Source organism: Oncorhynchus tshawytscha, linkage group LG30, assembly GCF_018296145.1.
Source record: "Oncorhynchus tshawytscha isolate Ot180627B linkage group LG30, Otsh_v2.0, whole genome shotgun sequence".
Lineage (NCBI taxonomy): Eukaryota > Metazoa > Chordata > Actinopteri > Salmoniformes > Salmonidae > Oncorhynchus > Oncorhynchus tshawytscha.
This window is the reverse complement of record NC_056458.1, coordinates 16,350,815-16,368,762: the sequence shown is the minus strand read 5'-3', so window position 1 is coordinate 16,368,762 and position 17,948 is coordinate 16,350,815. Positions and strand designations below refer to the sequence as shown.

General features: G+C 42.9%; 1 protein-coding gene across 1 annotated transcript; it reads left to right on the top strand.

The window, feature by feature from the left end:
• Nucleotides 1–356: 356 nt before the first annotated feature.
• Nucleotides 357–12,922, top strand: LOC112236566 (platelet-activating factor acetylhydrolase IB subunit alpha2). The gene is made up of 6 exons (XM_024405158.2): nucleotides 357–727; nucleotides 1,273–1,354; nucleotides 4,012–4,101; nucleotides 8,158–8,274; nucleotides 8,404–8,526; nucleotides 11,090–12,922. The coding sequence occupies exons 2-6, from the start codon at nucleotides 1,274–1,276 to the stop codon at nucleotides 11,366–11,368; spliced, it is 690 nt and encodes a 229-aa protein (XP_024260926.1). The 5' UTR covers nucleotides 357–727; nucleotide 1,273; the 3' UTR covers nucleotides 11,369–12,922.
• Nucleotides 12,923–17,948: the final 5,026 nt, after the last annotated feature.

The window sequence follows — 17,948 nt, the reverse complement described above, 5'->3', positions numbered from 1 at the left end:
GGGGCATTCTTCTTACCAAACCACGTGACCTTTGTTTTGGAGGTGTTCAGAACAAGGTTAAGGGTAGAGAAAGCTTGTTGGACACTAAGAAAGCTTTGCTGTAGAGCATTTAACACTGACTATTGTCGCCAGGAAATGTCCCGCCATCACAGGATCCTTGTAGGGACCTGATTTAAAACAGAAAAGCAGGCTGATTTAGTATAATTAACATATATATATATATATAATTTTTTTTTTTTTTTATGGTATCCTTATTATCCACCTGTACAGTAGGTGGTGGAATGCACATATAATTGTTGCAAACGCCATTATACCAAAGAAGAAGACTTCTGTCGATGGGCAATTTTCCAAAGCGGAAGTGGACCATTGAGACTGGAGAGAGAAAAGGAGGGAGGGGAGAGGAAACGTTGCATGCTGAAGAGCGGGAGGTTGGGTTGACTCGACCCATACATTTCACATTTATTTTGCAGATGGTTGTTAGAGTTAGAACAACATATAAGCTATATCGTAGTTTATTGACTGAAAACAAGGAGTTGATTGTGTCCGGGTGAGTTGCTAGCCAGCTAGTAGCTAACTAGCGCCCGCCCCGACCGCAGCATCCGCACCGAAGCACTACGTTAGCAAGCCATCATTGGTCGCACACGCACATCGGAGCCGTGCAGCCTCCGTGCGCGAGGGAATATTCTGGTTATATTGGCAACAATTAACCATCATCAGAGACCTCCAGGTAAGTGGGTAGGGTACTGGCGGTTTCACGGATTGACTGACCCTTGTCCGATGGGCGTGCCTTGTGTGTTGCTTGGGAGAGAGAACAACGACAGTCCGCATTGATTACTGGTGCTTACTTGGTCGTCTGGCTTGGGCCGTGAAAATGAAGCGCATATGCCACGATTTCATAATTCAAACTCAATTTAAGCTTTCTGAATTGCTAGCACTTAACAACAACTCATGATTGTAAAGTTATTATCAGTAGTCGATTCATATTGTTGTGCTCAATTCCAGCCCTTTGGCTTCATATAAGGTGTTGTCATTAGATACTCGCATCCTGGCCTGCCTGTCTGTGTGGGGCCTCCCTAGTGAGCAGGCGCTGTTATCTCCACCTCCATCAGCACTCGCTCTGTGCACAGCAGGGGGACTGAAAGCCAGTCGCTAGCCTCATCAACTGTCTGACAATAACCTACCAGATGACATTATTCTTCAGGGCATATTAAAGGACATGGCTATTATAGTAATTGTGTGTGTGATTTAACTCCTCCTCTGTGTCTCTGATAGGATGAGTGGTGATGAGATTAACCCTGCAGCAGTGGCCCAGGCAGTAGAGGACGTACAGGGAGACGACCGCTGGATGTCCCAGGTTAGTCTACCTTACTGCTAGCCTTGGATTTTGACTCTTAGTTCTATTACACATAAGAGTTATTGGACGAAGGCCTCTTCTGTATGGGGGAGTTTTTTTAAAGAGCCCTACGCTTGGTCTGAACATTAACACATCGCTTGCGGTATGGTTTTGGAAAAATAAGGACCTTATCTTTCATATCCCCAAGAAATAATTTTCAAAAAACAGAAGGTTAAATTGATACACACCTTTTTATAGGGTTATTGTTCCCACATGGCCATATTTCCATGTTGCTGTGCTAGATTACGGAAGACTGGGTGGACTATTGTGCTAATTTTCTATCTGCATCTCGAACACCTGTGTAAACCAGAAGACGGACGCCGCAAACATAATGCTGGGGAATATGGCCATAATGCTGGGGAATATTTAAATTTAAATATATATATACACACACACACATGGCCGATTCATGAGATGCAGTATCTCGTTTTTTTCTAATAAGCTTTGTTGCACAGTTCATTTCAAACAGTCAGGAATAATCTAATGAATTCTGTGCTTGTAAAATTATATATAGGCCAAATATAAGCCTTCCACAACAATAAGACTCGCTAATGATGTAATAATTTGTTTAACCAGGCTTTCAAGTCTATAAAAAATGTATTTAATTTTTTTACACATTTAACCAGAGCTATGCACATCCACTAACAATGGCCAACTTCTGGTAGCAGGCTTTCTAGAACATTAACACAGGTCTCATAAGTCTCTTAGCACAAGCCCGCGTGAGTAGCAAGCTAATCTTATATACTTAACACAAATATAAATGCAACAATTTCAAAGATTTTACTGAGTTACAGTTCATATAAGGAAATCAGTCAATTGAAATAAATTAATTAGGCCCTAATCTACAGATTTCACATAACTGGGAATACAGATATGCATCTGTTGGACACAGATAGAATACCTTAAAAGGTAGAGGTGTGGATCAGAACCAGTCAGTATCTGGTGTGACCACCATTAGCCTCATGCAGTGAGACCCATCTCACATAGAGTTGATCAGGCTGTTGATTGCGGCCTGTGGAATGTTGTCCCACTCCTCTTCAATGGCTGTTCGAAGTTGCTGAATATTGGCGGGACACGCTGTCGTATACGTCCATCCCGAGAATCCCAAACATGTTCAATGTGTGGCATGTCTGGTGAGTATGCAGGCCATTAAAGAATTGCTCCATTTTCAGCTTCCAGAATTGAATGGCATGACAATGTTCATCAGGATATCATCACGGTATCTCTGTGCATTCAAATTGCCATTGATAAAATGCTATTGTGTTCATAGCTTATGCCTGCCCATACCATAACCCCACCGCCACCATGTGGCACTCTGTTCATAACGTCGACATCAGCACACCATTTACCCACACGGCACCATACATGTGGTCTGCAGTTGTGAGGCTGGTTGAAGGTATTTCAGCTCATGAAACATGGGACCAACACTGCATGTTGTTTTATATTTTAGTTCAGTGTATTTAAAGTCTAGCCAACTTGGATCTATTTGCTTGCTAACGAGGCAAAACAGTTGAACTGTTATGTATACACCTTCCTGTCCTGTTCCTGGAGGGGCTTGGGGTCTGTGTGAGATGGAAGGTACACTGTGCAGAAGGGGCGAAGGCGAGACCAAAAATACTTTTTTTTTAAGTATCATGATTCTTGCGATACAGGCATTTGGAACATTGTGCTAAAACACATTCATTTGATATATCGCCCAGCCCTACACAAACGCGTTGTCACTGAAAAATACTGTCGGCTGCAACTGTTAGAACATTGTACAGTAAGTGTGAATTTAGCATTTGTGAAATTATTTTGATTTGATATGAAAGTATGTTTCCAGAATTACCGCAATTGAGAATTGTTTCACGTTTAGATGGAGTTTTTGGCTATCAGAGAACGGTTGATTGTCAATGAGAATGAATTCCATTATCTTGGCTTTAATGGATTATGCCTTTGAGTTGCCTCACTGAAATTGTCTTACTCTTTCAAATGACTGCTCAATGTTGGCATTTTTAGCTAATATCAGCCCATTCCGATATGTTCACCAATTTATATAGTGCTTCCCTAATTTGTATTATTGTTGTTGGGCATAAGACTGTAAAAATACCAGCAAATTAACTCCAAGAGAGAAACATTTTGTAAATCTGTTCCAAAGTATTCCCACGCATAATAGAGATACTGTATGTGATCATATACAAAAATGGAATGAATGTTTTAATTCAGATATTATATCTGTTTGGGCCTCTTGCAGTCGGTCCGGCCCCCTGACCATCCCCTCAAAATAATGTTTTTCCCCACAGCTGAATCTACTTGATGATCCCTAGCATAGAGGATACCTAACATGGCTGAATCTACTTGATGATCCCTAGCATAGAGGATACCTAACATGGCTGAATCTACTTGATGATCCCTAGCATAGAGGATACCTAACATGGCTGAATCTACTTGATGATCCCTAGCATAGAGGATACCTAACATGGCTGAATCTACTTGATGATCCCTAGCATAGAGGATACCTAACATGGCTGAAACAAGAGTCATGACCCTCCTATGTTCATCTCTATCTCCACCATTGTGTAACATTATCTTGTTGTGTAGCAGTGTCTGCCTGGTGATGATGACATGTGTTTGTGCAGCACACACGGTTTGTTCAGGAGTGTAAGGACGCGGAGCCGGAGGTGCTGTTTATAGGAGACTCCATGGTGCAGCTAATGCAGCAGTACGAGGTGAGGGAGGACAGCTGCCTGTGTATACATACTGTGTTATGTCACTTAGAATCCTGTGTGTGTTGACCTCAGTGCATGTGTGTGCTATGACCCTGGTGTTTTTCATAACAACAACTAAGTCCAAACATTGTTAAAATAAAATAAACAAAAACAGTACCAGTCAAAGTTTGGACACTTACTCATTCAAGGGTTTTCCTTTATTTTTACTATTTTCTACATTTTAGAATAATAGTGAAGACATAAAATCTATGAACTAACACATGGAATCATGTAGTAACCAAAAAAGTGTTAAACAAATCAAAATATATTTTAGATTTTTCAAAGTAGCCAACCTTTGCCTTGATGAGAGCTTTGCACACTCTTGGTATTCTCTCAACCAGCTTCATTAGGTAGTCACCTGGAATGCATTTAAATTAACTGGTGTGCCTTGTCAAAAGTTAATTTGTGGAATTTCTTTCCTTAACTTCTTGCGTCGAGCCATCGCGGATCCGGGATCGTGAATACAGCCTCAAGCTCATTACCATAACGCAACGTTAACTATTCATGAAAATCGCAAATGAAATGAAAATTAATATGCTAGCTCTCAAGCTTAGCCTTTTGTTAACAACACTGTCATCTCAGATTTTCAAAATATGCTTCCCAACCATAGCAAAACAAGCATTTGTGTAACAGCTAGTGCAGCTAGCGTAGCATTTAGCGTTAGCATCAGCAGGCAACATTTTCACAAAAACCAGAAAATCATTCAAATAAAATCATTTACCTTTGAAGAACTTCAGATGTTTTCAATGAGGAGACTCTCAGTTAGATAGAAAATGCTCAGTTTTTCCTGAAAGATTATTTGTTTAGGAGAAATCGCTCCGTTTGGTGCGTCACGTTTAGCTACGGGAAAAAAACCTGTATCCAGGAGTGTAATTATCCCTGCAGCTCATTAGCATAACACAACGTTAACTATTCATGAAAATCGCAAATGAAATTAAATTAATATGCTAGCTCTCAAGCTTAGCCTTTTGTTAACACTGTCATCTCAGATTTTCAAAATATGCTTCTCAACCATAGCAAAACAAGCATTTGTGTAACAGCTAGCGCAGCTAGCGTAGCATTTAGCGTTAGCATCAGCAGGCAACATTTTCACAAAAAACAGAAAAATCATTCAAATAAAATCATTTACCTTTGAAGAACTTCAGATGTTTTCAATGAGGAGACGCTCAGTTTTTCCTGAAAGATTATTTGTTTAGGAGAAATCGCTCCGTTTGGTGCGTCACGTTTGGCTACCAAAAAAAAAACGAAAAGTCAGTCATCAAAACGCTGAACTTTTTTCCAAATTAACTCCATAATATCGACTGAAACATGGTAAACGTTTTTTAGAATCAATCCTCAAGGTGTTTTTCACATATCTCTTCATGATATATATCATTCGTTGAAAGCCTCCTCTCTCCTCTCAATCACTGGATGACTGCGTGCAGCTTGTAGATTACGCACCAATTTAGACAAAGGACACCGGGCGGACCCCTGGTAAATGTAGTCTCTTATGGCCAATCTTCCAATGATATGCCTACAAATACGTCACAATGCTGCAGACACCTTGGAGAAACGATAGAAAGGGCAGGCTCATTCCCGGCGCATTCACAGCCATCTAAGGAGACAATGGAAAACAGAGCCTCAAAAATTTGGCCCATTTCCTGGTTGAAGTTTCATCTTGGTTTCGCCTGTAGCATGAGTTCTGTGGCACTCACAGATAATATCTTTGCAGTTTTGGAAACGTTAGAGTGTTTTCTTTCCAAAGCTGCCAATTATATGCATAGTCGAGCATCTTTTCGTGACAAAATATTGCGCTTAAAACGGGCACGTTTTTTAAATCCATAAATTTAAAGAGCGCCCCGTATATCCAAGAAGTTAATGCATTTGAGCTAATCAGTTGTGTTGTGACAAGTTAGCCCTATTTGGTAAAAGACCAAGTCCATATTATGGCGATAATCTGGAAAATTTCGAGATTCTTCAAGTGCAGTCACAAAAGCCATCAAGCGATATAATGAAACTGTCTCTCATGAGGACCGCCACAGGAAAGGAACACCCAAAGTTACCTCTGCTGCAGAGGATAAATTCATTAGAGTTAACTGCACCTCGGATTGCAGCCCAAATAAATGCTTCAGAGTTTAAGTAACAGACACATCTCAACATCAACTATTCAAAGGAGACTGCATGAATCAGGCCTTGATGGTCAAATTGCTGCAAAGAAATCACGACTAAAGGACACCAATAAGAAGAAGATACTTGCTTGGGTCAAGAAACACGAGCAATGGACATTAGGCCTGTGGAAAACAGTCCTTTGGTCTGTTGAGTCCAAATTTGAGGTTTTTAGTTCCAACTGCCGTGTCTTTGTGAGATGCAGAGTAGGTGAACGGATGATCTCCACATGTGTGGTTCCCAACGTGAAGCATGGAGGAGGAGGTGTGATGGTGCTCTACTGGTGACACTAGTGATTTATTTAGAATTCAAGACACACTTAACCAGCATGGCTACAACAGCATTCTGCAGCGATACGCCATCCCATCTGGTTTTCACTTACTGGGACTATAATTGGTTTACCCACAGGAGAATGACCCAACACACCTCTAGGCTGTGTACAGGCTATTTGACCAAGAAGGAAAGTAATGGAGGGTAGCATCGGATTACCTGACCATAACCCAATTGAGATGGTTTGGAATAAGTTGAACCGAAGAGTGAAGGAAAGCAGCCAACAAGTGCTGAGTATACTCCGACTGTTGGAAAAGCATTCCATGTGAAGCTGGTTGAGAGAATGCCAGGAGTGTGCAAAGCTGTCATAAAGGCAAAGGGTGGCTACTTTGAAGAATCTAAAATATATTTGGATTTGTTCAACACTTAAGTTTTTTTTTTATTACAACATAATTACATGCGTTAGTTCATAGTTTATGTCTTCACTATTATTCTACAATGTAGAAAATAGTAAAAATAAAGAACCCCCCCCTGCCACCAAGATGTACTTTTCCATGACCCAGGAGTTCTCCATGCTCCTCTGTGCATATCACAGGACCACATCAGTCCGGAGAGGCCTTGAGCTATTGGGAATACACATTTCTGAAGTTCGTTTTAAATAATTACACCTCTCATACACAAAGGGCTTAAACCTAACACTACTTTCAGTCTTTAAGGATATATGAAAACAATCTATTCATACTAAGAAGATTATATGAAATAGTAATGTACAATCAACTCAACTAAAAACAGATCAGGCATGTAGAAATAATGGACCTATTTTTTTTTTTTAATAGTCTTGAACTAACAATCACCATAATAAAAGCTAGATGGGGATAATTGAACATTCCCAAAATATTGAATTTAGCAGTATTGACTTTATGTTTTAGCAAAAAGAACACCATAGCAAAACTGCAACATTTTGGGGCCTCCAGAGTGGTGCAGTGGTCGAGTCGTGCTAGCTGTGCCTCTAGAAATCCTGGTTCAAGGCCAGGCTCTGTCGTAGCCGGCCACGACCGGGAGACCCATGGGGCGGCTCACAATTGGCCCAGGGTCGTCCGGGTTAGGGGAGGGTTTGGCCGGCAGGGATGTTCTTGTCCCATCGCGCTCTAGCGACTCCTGTGGCGGGCGGGGCGCATGCACGCTGACACGGTTGCCAGGTGTACAGTGTTTCCTCTGACCCATTGGTGCGACTGGCTTCTGGGTTAAGCGGGCATTGTGTCAAGAAGCAGTGCGGCTTGGTTGAGTCGTGTTTCAGAGGACGCACGGCTCTCGACTTTCACCTTTCCTGAGTCCGTTCAGGAGTTGCTGCGATGAGACAAGACTAACTACCAATTTGGATGCCATGAAATTGGGGGGAATAAGGTCAAATGTGAGCTATATGGCAAAATGTGTAGAATTGTGAGAAATTCACTTTTAAAACTGCAAACATTTCTCCTACACTGCCAGGATGGGGGCTTCTAAAATGTTCTCTAAAATTCAGACTGGCTGACCAAACCTATAACCACACCCACCACCTAAGCCCCTTTTTGTTCCAGAAAAAAACCCTGTGTGTGTCCACAGATCTGGCGGGAGCTTTTCTCTCCACTGCACGCGCTCAACTTTGGAATCGGGGGAGACACCACCTGTAATGTGCTGTGGAGGCTGCAGAATGGAGAACTGGACAACATCAGGCCCAAGGTGAGATTCAACTGGGCCAGCATAGGCCCTGAGAGGGAGAAGGCCACAGCACAGGGGGACAGTTTTGGTCCTGTAATGCTTTTCATCCAGATCAGAACACCTAATCAATACCTCATTGGTCTCCTCCAGGTGACGGTGGTGTGGGTAGGAACCAACAATCACGAGCACTCAGCTGAGCAAGTTGCAGGGGGAATCCTTGCAATTGCACAGCTGCTCACCTCCCGTCTTCCAAAGACTAAGGTTGTTGTTCTGGTAAGTGAAGGTTTTCATTTTTTTTTTGTCTACAGTGTATCTGGAGTATAACATATCAATCTCATGCAGTGTTTGCATTCAGAAAGTTTGCATTATCACCTCAGTGTCAATACTATATAAGCATGTGCAATGGGGAGAACAAGTATTTGATACACTGCCGATCTTGCAGGTTTTCCTACTTATAAAGCATGTAGAGGTCTGTAATTTTTATCATAGGTACACTTCAACTGTGAGAGACGGAATCTAAAACAAAAATCCAGAAAAATCACATTGTATGATTTTTAAGTAATTCATTTGCATTTTATTGTATGACATTAGTATTTGATACATCAGAAAAGCAGAACTTAATATTTGGTACAGATACCTTTGTTTGCAATTACAGAGATCATACGTTTCCTGTAGTTCATGACCAGGTTTGCACACACTGCAGCAGGGATTTTGGCCCACACCTCCATACAGACCTTCTCCAGATCCTTAAGGTTTCGGGGCTGTCACTGGGCAATACGGACTTTCAGCTCCCTCCAAAGATGTTCTATTGGGTTCAGGTCTGGAGACTGGCTAGGCCAATCCAGGACCTTGAGATGCTTCTTACGGAGCCACTCCTTAGTTTCCCTGGCTGTGTGTTTCGGGTCGTTGTCATGCTGGAAGACCCAGCCACGACCCATCTTCAATGCTCTTACTGAGGGAAGGAGGTTGTTGGCCTAGATCTCGCGATACATGGCCCCATCCATCCTCCCCTCAATACGGTGCAGTCGTCCTGTCCCCTTTGCAGAAAAACATCCCCAAAGATTGATGTTTCCACCTCCATGCTTCACGGTTGGGATGGTATTCTTGGGGTTGTACTCATCCTTCTTCTTCCTCCAAACACGGCGAGTGGAGTTTAGACCAAAAATCTCTATTTTTGTCTCATCAGACCACATGACCTTCTCTCATTCCTCCTCTGGATCAACCAGATGGTCATTGGCAAACTTCAGACGGGCCTGGACATGCGCTGGCTTGAGCAGGGGGACCTTGCGTGCGCTGCAGGATTTTAATCCATGATGGCGTAGTGTGTTACTAATGGTTTTCTTTGAGACTGTGGTCCCAGCTCTCTTGAAGTCATTGACCAGGTCCTGCCGTGTAGTTCTGTGCTGATCCCTCACCTTCCTCATAATCATTGATGCCCCACGAGGTGAGATCTTGCATGGAGCAGACCGAGGGTGATTGACCATCATCTTGAACTTCTTCCATTTTCTAATAATTGCGCCAACAGTTGTTGCCTTCTCACCAAGCTGCTTGCCTATTGTCCTGTAGCCCATCCCAGCCTTGTGCAGGTCTACAATTTTATCCCTGATGTCCTTACACGGTGCTCTGGTCTTGGCCATTGTGGAGAGATTGGATTCTGTTTGAGTGTGTGGACAGGTGTCTTTTATACAGGTAACGAGTTCAAACAGGTGCAGTTTATACAGGTAATGAGTGGAGAACAGGAGGGCTTCTTAAAGTAAAACTAACAGGTCTGAGAGAGCTGGAATTCTTACTGGTTGGTAGGTGATCATATACTAATGTCATGCAATAAAATGCAAATGAATTACTTAAAAATCATACAATGTGATTTTTCTGGATTTTTGTTTTAGATTCTGTCTCTCACAGTTGAAGTTGTACCTATGATAAAAATTACAGACCTCTACATGCTTTGTAAGTAGGAAACACTGCCGATTTTGCAGGTTATCAAATACTTGTTCGCCCCACTGTATATTAGAATCAGGCTTGGGCTCAATTCAGAAATTTAATTGAGGATGCTTCATATATTTTAAATGTTTATTAGAGTTGAATCGAAGCAGGAAACAGGATACAGATATGCAATTTAAGTTTGAATTTAAGGAAATAACATCAAACATGTTATATAAATGCACGTAAAATATTGTTGAAACATTTTCAGGACAAACTCTTAAAATGAATGATCAAGGAAAACAAAATATGTACACTACCGTTCAAAAGTTTGGTGACACTTAGAAATGTCCTTGTTTTTGCAGGAAAAGCACAAAAAAATTGGACATTGAAAATACAGTATAGACATTGTTAATGTTGTAAAGATTTTTAATATCTACATAGATGTACAGAGGCCCATTATCAGCAACCATCACTCCTGTGTTCCAATGTCAAGTTGTGTTATCTAATCCATGTTTATAATTTTAAAAGGCTAATTGATCATTAGAAAACCCTTATGCAAGTATGTTAGCACAGCTGAAAACTGTCCTGATTTTAAAGAAGTAATAAAATTGGCCTTCTTTAGACTAGTTGAGTATCTGGAGCATCAGCATTTGGGTTTGATTACAGGCCAAAAATGGCCAAAAACAAAGAACTTTCTTCTGCTACACGTCAGTCTATTCTTCTTCTGAGAAATGAAGGCTATTCCATGCGAGAAATTGCCAAGAAACTGAAAATCTCATACAACGCTGTGTACTATTCCCTTCACAGAATAGTGCAAACTGATTCTGAATTGTGCCCAACCCTGATTTAGGATGTATGCATTTACAGATGTTTGTCCTTTTAGTAACTAACCTCTTCTGTCTGTAAATCTCAGGGTCTGTTGGCACGGGGTGACGGGCCCAACCCGCTGCGGGAGAAGAATGCGGCAGTGAATGGCTTCCTGCGCTCCTGGCTGCCGCGGCTGGGCCAGGCCCAGTTCCTGGACGTGGGGGCGGGCTTTGTGCACTCTGACGGGACCATCTCCACACGGGACATGTTTGATTTCCTGCACCTGACGGCGGCGGGCTACCGGGCCATCGCCAAGCCCCTCAGTGACCTACTGCTGCAGATACTGGATGAGACGCCTGAGGAGAAGAGGGCCTCGCTGGTCTGAGGGCCACACCCCAGGGGCCACACAGCCAGGGACATGCTTCACTGACTCCCTCCTTCTGTTGGGGAGTAAGCTGGAAGTTTCCCCAAACCACTATTCCAGGGTCTGGTCCTAGATCTGTGGTTAGGGGTGACTTCTACCTGGAGTCTCTACTGGGAACAGGGGAGGGGGGATAGTCAGGGGTGAGGCATGCTCCTGTCTGGGGAAGGGGTCAGATCAAGATATGTCACTCACATGAGGGGGCTGGGCCAAGCAGAGAGAATGGGCACTCTCATGTGAGTGGAACTGAAACTGCAGGAGGGAGAGTGCATGGGATCATGTGTGCGGGGTGACTGTGTGGAGAGTCAACAACTTCCAGAGAGATATACATACATGCTGTAGCAGCAACAGTAGCACTTGCGGTCAGAGAGATCTGATAGTGGGAGGATAGAGAGAGAGATGGGACATTTCTGAAGTACACCTGGACAAGCATTATAGAGAGGCCAATGGCACACATGCATAGACCCCCCCCCCCCAAAAAAAAACCGCACACTGTAGTAGACTGTAAAATGTTGAGTTTTGCCATATGAAATGTAAAGTAGCTTCCTATTCGGTCACAGCTTAGCTGCACAGTAATAAGCACTCCGATGCGTTCTCTCTCAGAAATCAGTTTGAGTTGGCTCCATATGCCCCAACAGACTTTTTAAAAGCTCTAAATTACCATCTGAGGACCAACTGCGAAATATACTCTCCTCCCCTTCTCTCTGCTTTGACACACACACACACACACACACACACAGCAGTGAAGTCAAAGCTACCTTCCCGTAATGGCCTTCTGCCATACACACACTGTCAGACACTGCCTCTCTTACACATAGAAAAACTGTAACTAAAATCCCTGCACTTTCTCTCTCCTGCTCACTCTCGCCACTCTTCATTTTTGTCCTTATTTTGTCTTGTTGTGTAGTATACAGAACCCCCACCCAGCCCTGGCCACACTACCACCTGCCTCCTAACACATGACATTGTCGCAGGACGACTTAAACGGTAGCATCATGATAAAGCTATTGACACGCAACATTGATTGAATTTACTAGTCTACTACACTAAAAACCAACCACAGGTCACATAGAGAATGTCATGTGTTTGACCTTTCAACCCTGTTTTGTTTCCTGGTGCAGTTGAACTGAAGTGGTTAGAGGTCCTCTTGCTGAGCATCGACTGCTCTCATGTTATAACCGTCTACACGTATTCTTCTTGCGCTATGTTGATCTACATTCTGTATACGCGTGTGTGAGTAAACCTTGAACATAGCTGGAGGTGAGAAGTGTGTATGTCACTTATGTTTGAGTCTGTGCATTGGTTGTATGACTGTTTAGAAATGGCCCATTTGTATATAATACATATATATGTGTGTGTGAAGCTTGGATAGATGGCCTTGTGTTGCGAATGTGGTAGTGTTTGTAAGAGAATGACCATTAGTGAGCATCTGTATTTGGTGCAAACTGTGCACTATATCTGGCTTATTGTCACATGCTGAGAAGACGGCGCATTCCAATAAAGGACCATGGATGTATATCATTTGTGGTGTTGCTTCATTTCAGTTGTATTTAAGATGTAAATGTGGGGGGAAAGACAATCTGTGATTGTCACTGCATAATTAACTTGCAGGAGTCCCATTTAACCTCTAGAGGGAGCCCTTTTATGTGCACTCCAAGTGGGACAGACTTCTTACTGTCAATGGGACAGACACTGATGGCTTGTCTCAAGAAATGACTTCCTTTCCAAGGCTATTGGATAGGAAACGGCAAGCAAACACTTGCACAGTTTATGGTAAAACTGTTACGCAGATAAATCTGGTAATTATCAGTGATATTGTGAGGGAGAGAAGAGGGTTGTCTTGCTGTTTTAAGAACTCTTGAATAAACCCCCTCCCTTATCCCTGGTTGACAATTGCGAGTTACCGGTTGGATATCTCTGCTGCTATGGTGTGGTGGTGGTTTGCACAATTTATGATGGAACCTTTACTAAGGCTCACAACAGAAATTGTAAAAATGAGAGGATAAAGGTAGTCAAATTGAAGAAATAAATGAAATAGCTTGTTGCCAAAACTATTATATTGGTGTCCATTAATGCACATCAGCAATAGAACGAGGATTCACTTTGACTAGAAGTTAATAGTACCATTGAGATTACTGCACCAATAGGAAGACACCATTTCTGTTTTACTGTAACTGATAAATTGCTATGGCTAACCTGGTACGTGGAAGTCGGCCTTCTCACTCCTCTGTCCCCTCACCACTGAAAGAAGAGGGGAGGAAGGTTAATGATCATTCATGTAGCATTATACAGTAGTCTGAGGTAAGACCGGGCGTATAGGCTGTAACTCATACAGCCTCCCCAATCCCCCTTACGTAGCCTCCCCAATCCCCCTTATGTAACCTTCCCTAGCAACAACATTTTAATAAATCTAACCTCCCCCTAACAGCAGGAACCATCTTATCAGCAAGTAAAAACTCAGAAGTGGGTTTGACCGAAACTTGACCTTTCATCACAAGTATAGAGTCATAACGATGTGAACAAGTGTCAGCATCTTCTGACGGGTGGCTGGTTTCATCAGGTCTGTGGCAGCTTTGTGTCCTCGGGAAACCAGATAACCACGGTGGGATCCAGACAGGAGGAGTCTGAATGTTAGACGTCTTCTGATAGTGTCTGAAGGCCACAACACTCAAAACAGGTTTTAACACACACACAGAGGTCTCCTGAAGGGGAGACCTTACAGCTTACATGATGTATTTACCCCTTAAAAGGCATAAGGCCTTTAACCTTTTATTCAAGGCCTATGACACAGCAGTGATACCACGAAAACATATCCATGTTTCCACCTCATCACCAGGTTTAGACCCATGTACAGTTCAACACAACTCCGAGGTTACAGGGGGTATTGAGAGGTGGTGAGGGGAAACGAGAGGCAGAAGGTCAAGATGAGAAGAAGACAGAGGAAGCATCCATTCACCAAGGATGAGAGTAGTGTTTCAGATCTAGTCAGTGGTCCCTGAGGAATACCATCTTCATTTAATGGTCCCTATTCAGCCAATCAATGCTGTGTGTCAGACAGACTATGACCGTGACAAAGCACAGTGGTGCCAACTCGGGGTTTTAAGCAAAGTTTATATCTATGTTGCATGGTACAGTACACACAGGTGGGATAGGCCAATCACACAGGACAGATTAAATAGAAAAGGATCCAGCATACCCAGTGGGGTCCAGAATGATTGGATCCCTTGATAGAGATGAGCAGAAAAGACAGTAAAATACAAATACTGAGTGTATAAAACATTATGATCATCTGCTCTTTCCATGACAGACTGACCAGGTGAATCCAGGTGAAAGATATGATCCCTTACTAATGTCACCTGTGAAATTCACCTCAATCAGTGTAGATGAAGGGGAGGAGACAGGTTAAAGAAGGAGTTTTAAGCCTTGAGACAATTGAGACATGGATTGTGTATGTGCCATTCAGAGTGTGAATGGGCAAGACAAAATATTTATGTGCCTTTGAACAGGGTATGGTAGGAGGTGCCAGGCACACCAATTTGTGTCAAGAACTACAACGCTGCAGGGTTTTTCACACAACAGTTTCAAATCAAATTGTATTTGTCACATACACATGGTTAGCAGATGTTAGTGCGAGTGTAGCGAAATGCTTGTGCTTCTAGTTCCGACAATGCAGTAATAACCAACAAGTAATCTAGCTAACAATTCCAAAACTACTACCTTATAGACACAAGGGTAAGGGGATAAAGAATATGTACATAAAGATATATGAATGAGTGATGGTACAGAGCGGCATAGGCAAGATACAGTAGATGGTATTGAGTGCAGTATATACATATGAGATGAGTATGTAAACAAAGTGGCATAGTTAAAGTGGCTAGTGATACATGTATTACATAAGGATGCAGTAGATGATATAGAGTACAGTATATACATATACATATGAGATTAATAATGTAGGGTATGTAAACATTATATTAGGTAGCATTGTTTAAAGTGGCTAGTGATATATTTTACATCATTTCCCATCAATTCCCATTATTAAAGTGGCTGGAGTAGAGTCAGTGTGTTGGCAGCAGCCACTCAATGTTAGTGGTGGCTGTTTAACAGTCTGATGGCCTTGAGATAGAAGCTGTTTTTCAGTCTCTCGGTCCCAACTTTGATGCACCTGTACTGACCTCGCCTTCTGGATGATAGCGGGGTGAACAGGCAGTGGCTCGGGTGGTTGTTGTCCTTGATGATCTTTATGGCCTTCCTGTGACATCGGGTGGTGTAGGTGTCCTGGAGGGCAGGTAGTTTGCCCCCGGTGATGCGTTGTGCAGACCTCACTACCCTCTGGAGAGCCTTACGGTTGTGGGTGGAGCAGTTGCCGTACCAGGCGGTGATACAGCCCGACAGGATGCTCTCGATTGTGCATCTGTAGAAGTTTGTGAGTGCTTTTGGTGACAAGCCGAATTTCTTCAGCCTCCTGAGGTTGAAGAGGCGCTGCTGCGCCTTCTTCACGATGCTGTCTGTGAGGGTGGACCAATTCAGTTTGTCTGTGATGTGTACGCCGAGGAACTTAAAACTTACTACCCTCTCCACTACTGTTCCATCGATGTGGATAGGGGGGTGTTCCCTCTGCTGTTTCCTGAAGTCCACAATCATCTCCTTAGTTTTGTTGACGTTGAGTGTGAGGTTATTTTCCTGACACCACACTCAGAGGGCCCTCACCTCCTCCCTGTAGGCCGTCTCGTCGTTGTTGGTAATCAAGCCTACCACTGTTGTGTCGTCCGCAAACTTGATGATTGAGTTGGAGGCGTGCGTGGCCACGCAGTCGTGGGTGAACAGGGAGTACAGGAGAGGGCTCAGAATGCACCCTTGTGTGGCCCCAGTGTTGAGGATCAGCGGGGTGGAGATGTTGTTGCCTACCCTCACCACCTGGGGGCGGCCCGTCAGGAAGTCCAGTACCCAGTTGCACAGGGCGGGGTCGAGACCCAGGGTATCGAGCTTGATGACGAGCTTGGAGGGCACTATGGTGTTAAATGCCGAGCTGTAGTCGATGAACAGCATTCTCACATAGGTATTCCTCTTGTCCAGATGGGTTAGGGCAGTGTGCAGTGTGGTTGAGATTGCATCGTCTGTGGACCTATTTGGGCGGTAAGCAAATTGGAGTGGGTCTAGGGTGTCAGGTAGGGTGATACACACAGTTTCCTGTGTGTATCAAGAATGGTCCACCAGCCAACTTCATTTTGGGAAGCATTTGAGTCAATATGGGCCAGCATCCCAGTGGAACGCGTTCAACACCTTGTAGAGTCCATGCCCCACGTATTGAGGCTGTTCTGAGGACAAAAGGGGTGGGGGGGTGCAACTCAATATTAGGAAGGTGTTCCTAATGATTCGTATGCTAAAAAAATAGAACAATGATATTCTTAATACTAATACAATTGCTCAGAGAATGAGATTTTGTTTAAGTAATTTAAAAAAAATCTAAACAATCTATCAGTCAAAAGGATTGGATCCCCTGTTTTCAATACTCCAGCACCCTCACCTTGCGAGGATTATGACACTGAGCCTTTTTCTAAAATGCTAAACAAAATCTCTTTATCTGGGCAATTGTACTAAAATAAAATAATCATTTCCATGTATTTTATAGAATACAATATAGCTCAGTATTTGTAATATTAATTTCATACGTTTTTTGTTGTTGTTTATCTTTATCAAGAGATCCAATAATTCCAGACCCCACTGTATGATCTTATTAACAGTGGCCCCTGGAAATAAATATTGTGTGCACACTGGCCAGCTATTCGATTAGGCTGTCAAGAGAGACTACCATGAACTGAAATGGCAAAGAATGAATGTGCCAACTGAATGTATGCCGGTACTCATCAACCCACCAGAAAGAAAACCCATTGACCCAAAAGGAAAGATGACTGTTTATGGGACAGGAGGGACAAGGTTTGCAACATGTTGCTATGTGTGATAAGAAATGCACTGTTCTGGCTGAGTTACAGCATGCCTCCAGTCTCGAGATTGCTGTTGGCGAGACGCTAGCATCCCACATATCCCAGCGAGGTTATGGGGACGTGTAGCTAGCTGTATGTCCTGTGCCAGCGCAGCAATATCATATCTGCTACAGTAGAACTGTATTATCACACACTCCTAGTCTATGACTGCACACACACACGCATTGTCTGAGGCATCATCAATGACTGAACATGCACTCACGCACGCACACACGCACACAAGGACCAATATTAGACAGATGAAAGTTGCTGAAAGACATCAGATATTATTTTTGAATTTCGGTTCTTGGAAAGAAATGTGTTAGAATTTGAAATATGGATCAAATGCATAAAAAGCAACTTTTTGTGCTCTGAAGTTTGAGTTTGAATGTTTGGTAGAGTTAAATTGTTTTTGGTTGTGTGAAACATTGAATGTTAAGTTGTTGCTTCTCACATGTTTTATCTGCCCCTCCCCTTCTCTCTCGTTCTCAGCCCTTCACCATGAAGTTCGTTGCTCTTGTTGGCAGTAGGTCAATATGAGCTCTAATGTTATATAACAT

Excerpts from the sequence above, each read along its gene's own strand:
- LOC112236566 (XM_024405158.2), top strand. The coding sequence starts at position 1,274 with ATGAGTGGTGATGAGATTAACCCTGCAGCAGTGGCCCAGGCAGTAGAG. Across the intron at positions 4,102-8,157 it reads AGCTAATGCAGCAGTACGAG|ATCTGGCGGGAGCTTTTCTC; the intron begins GTGAGGGAGGAC and ends GTGTGTCCACAG. Across the intron at positions 8,275-8,403 it reads TGGACAACATCAGGCCCAAG|GTGACGGTGGTGTGGGTAGG; the intron begins GTGAGATTCAAC and ends GGTCTCCTCCAG.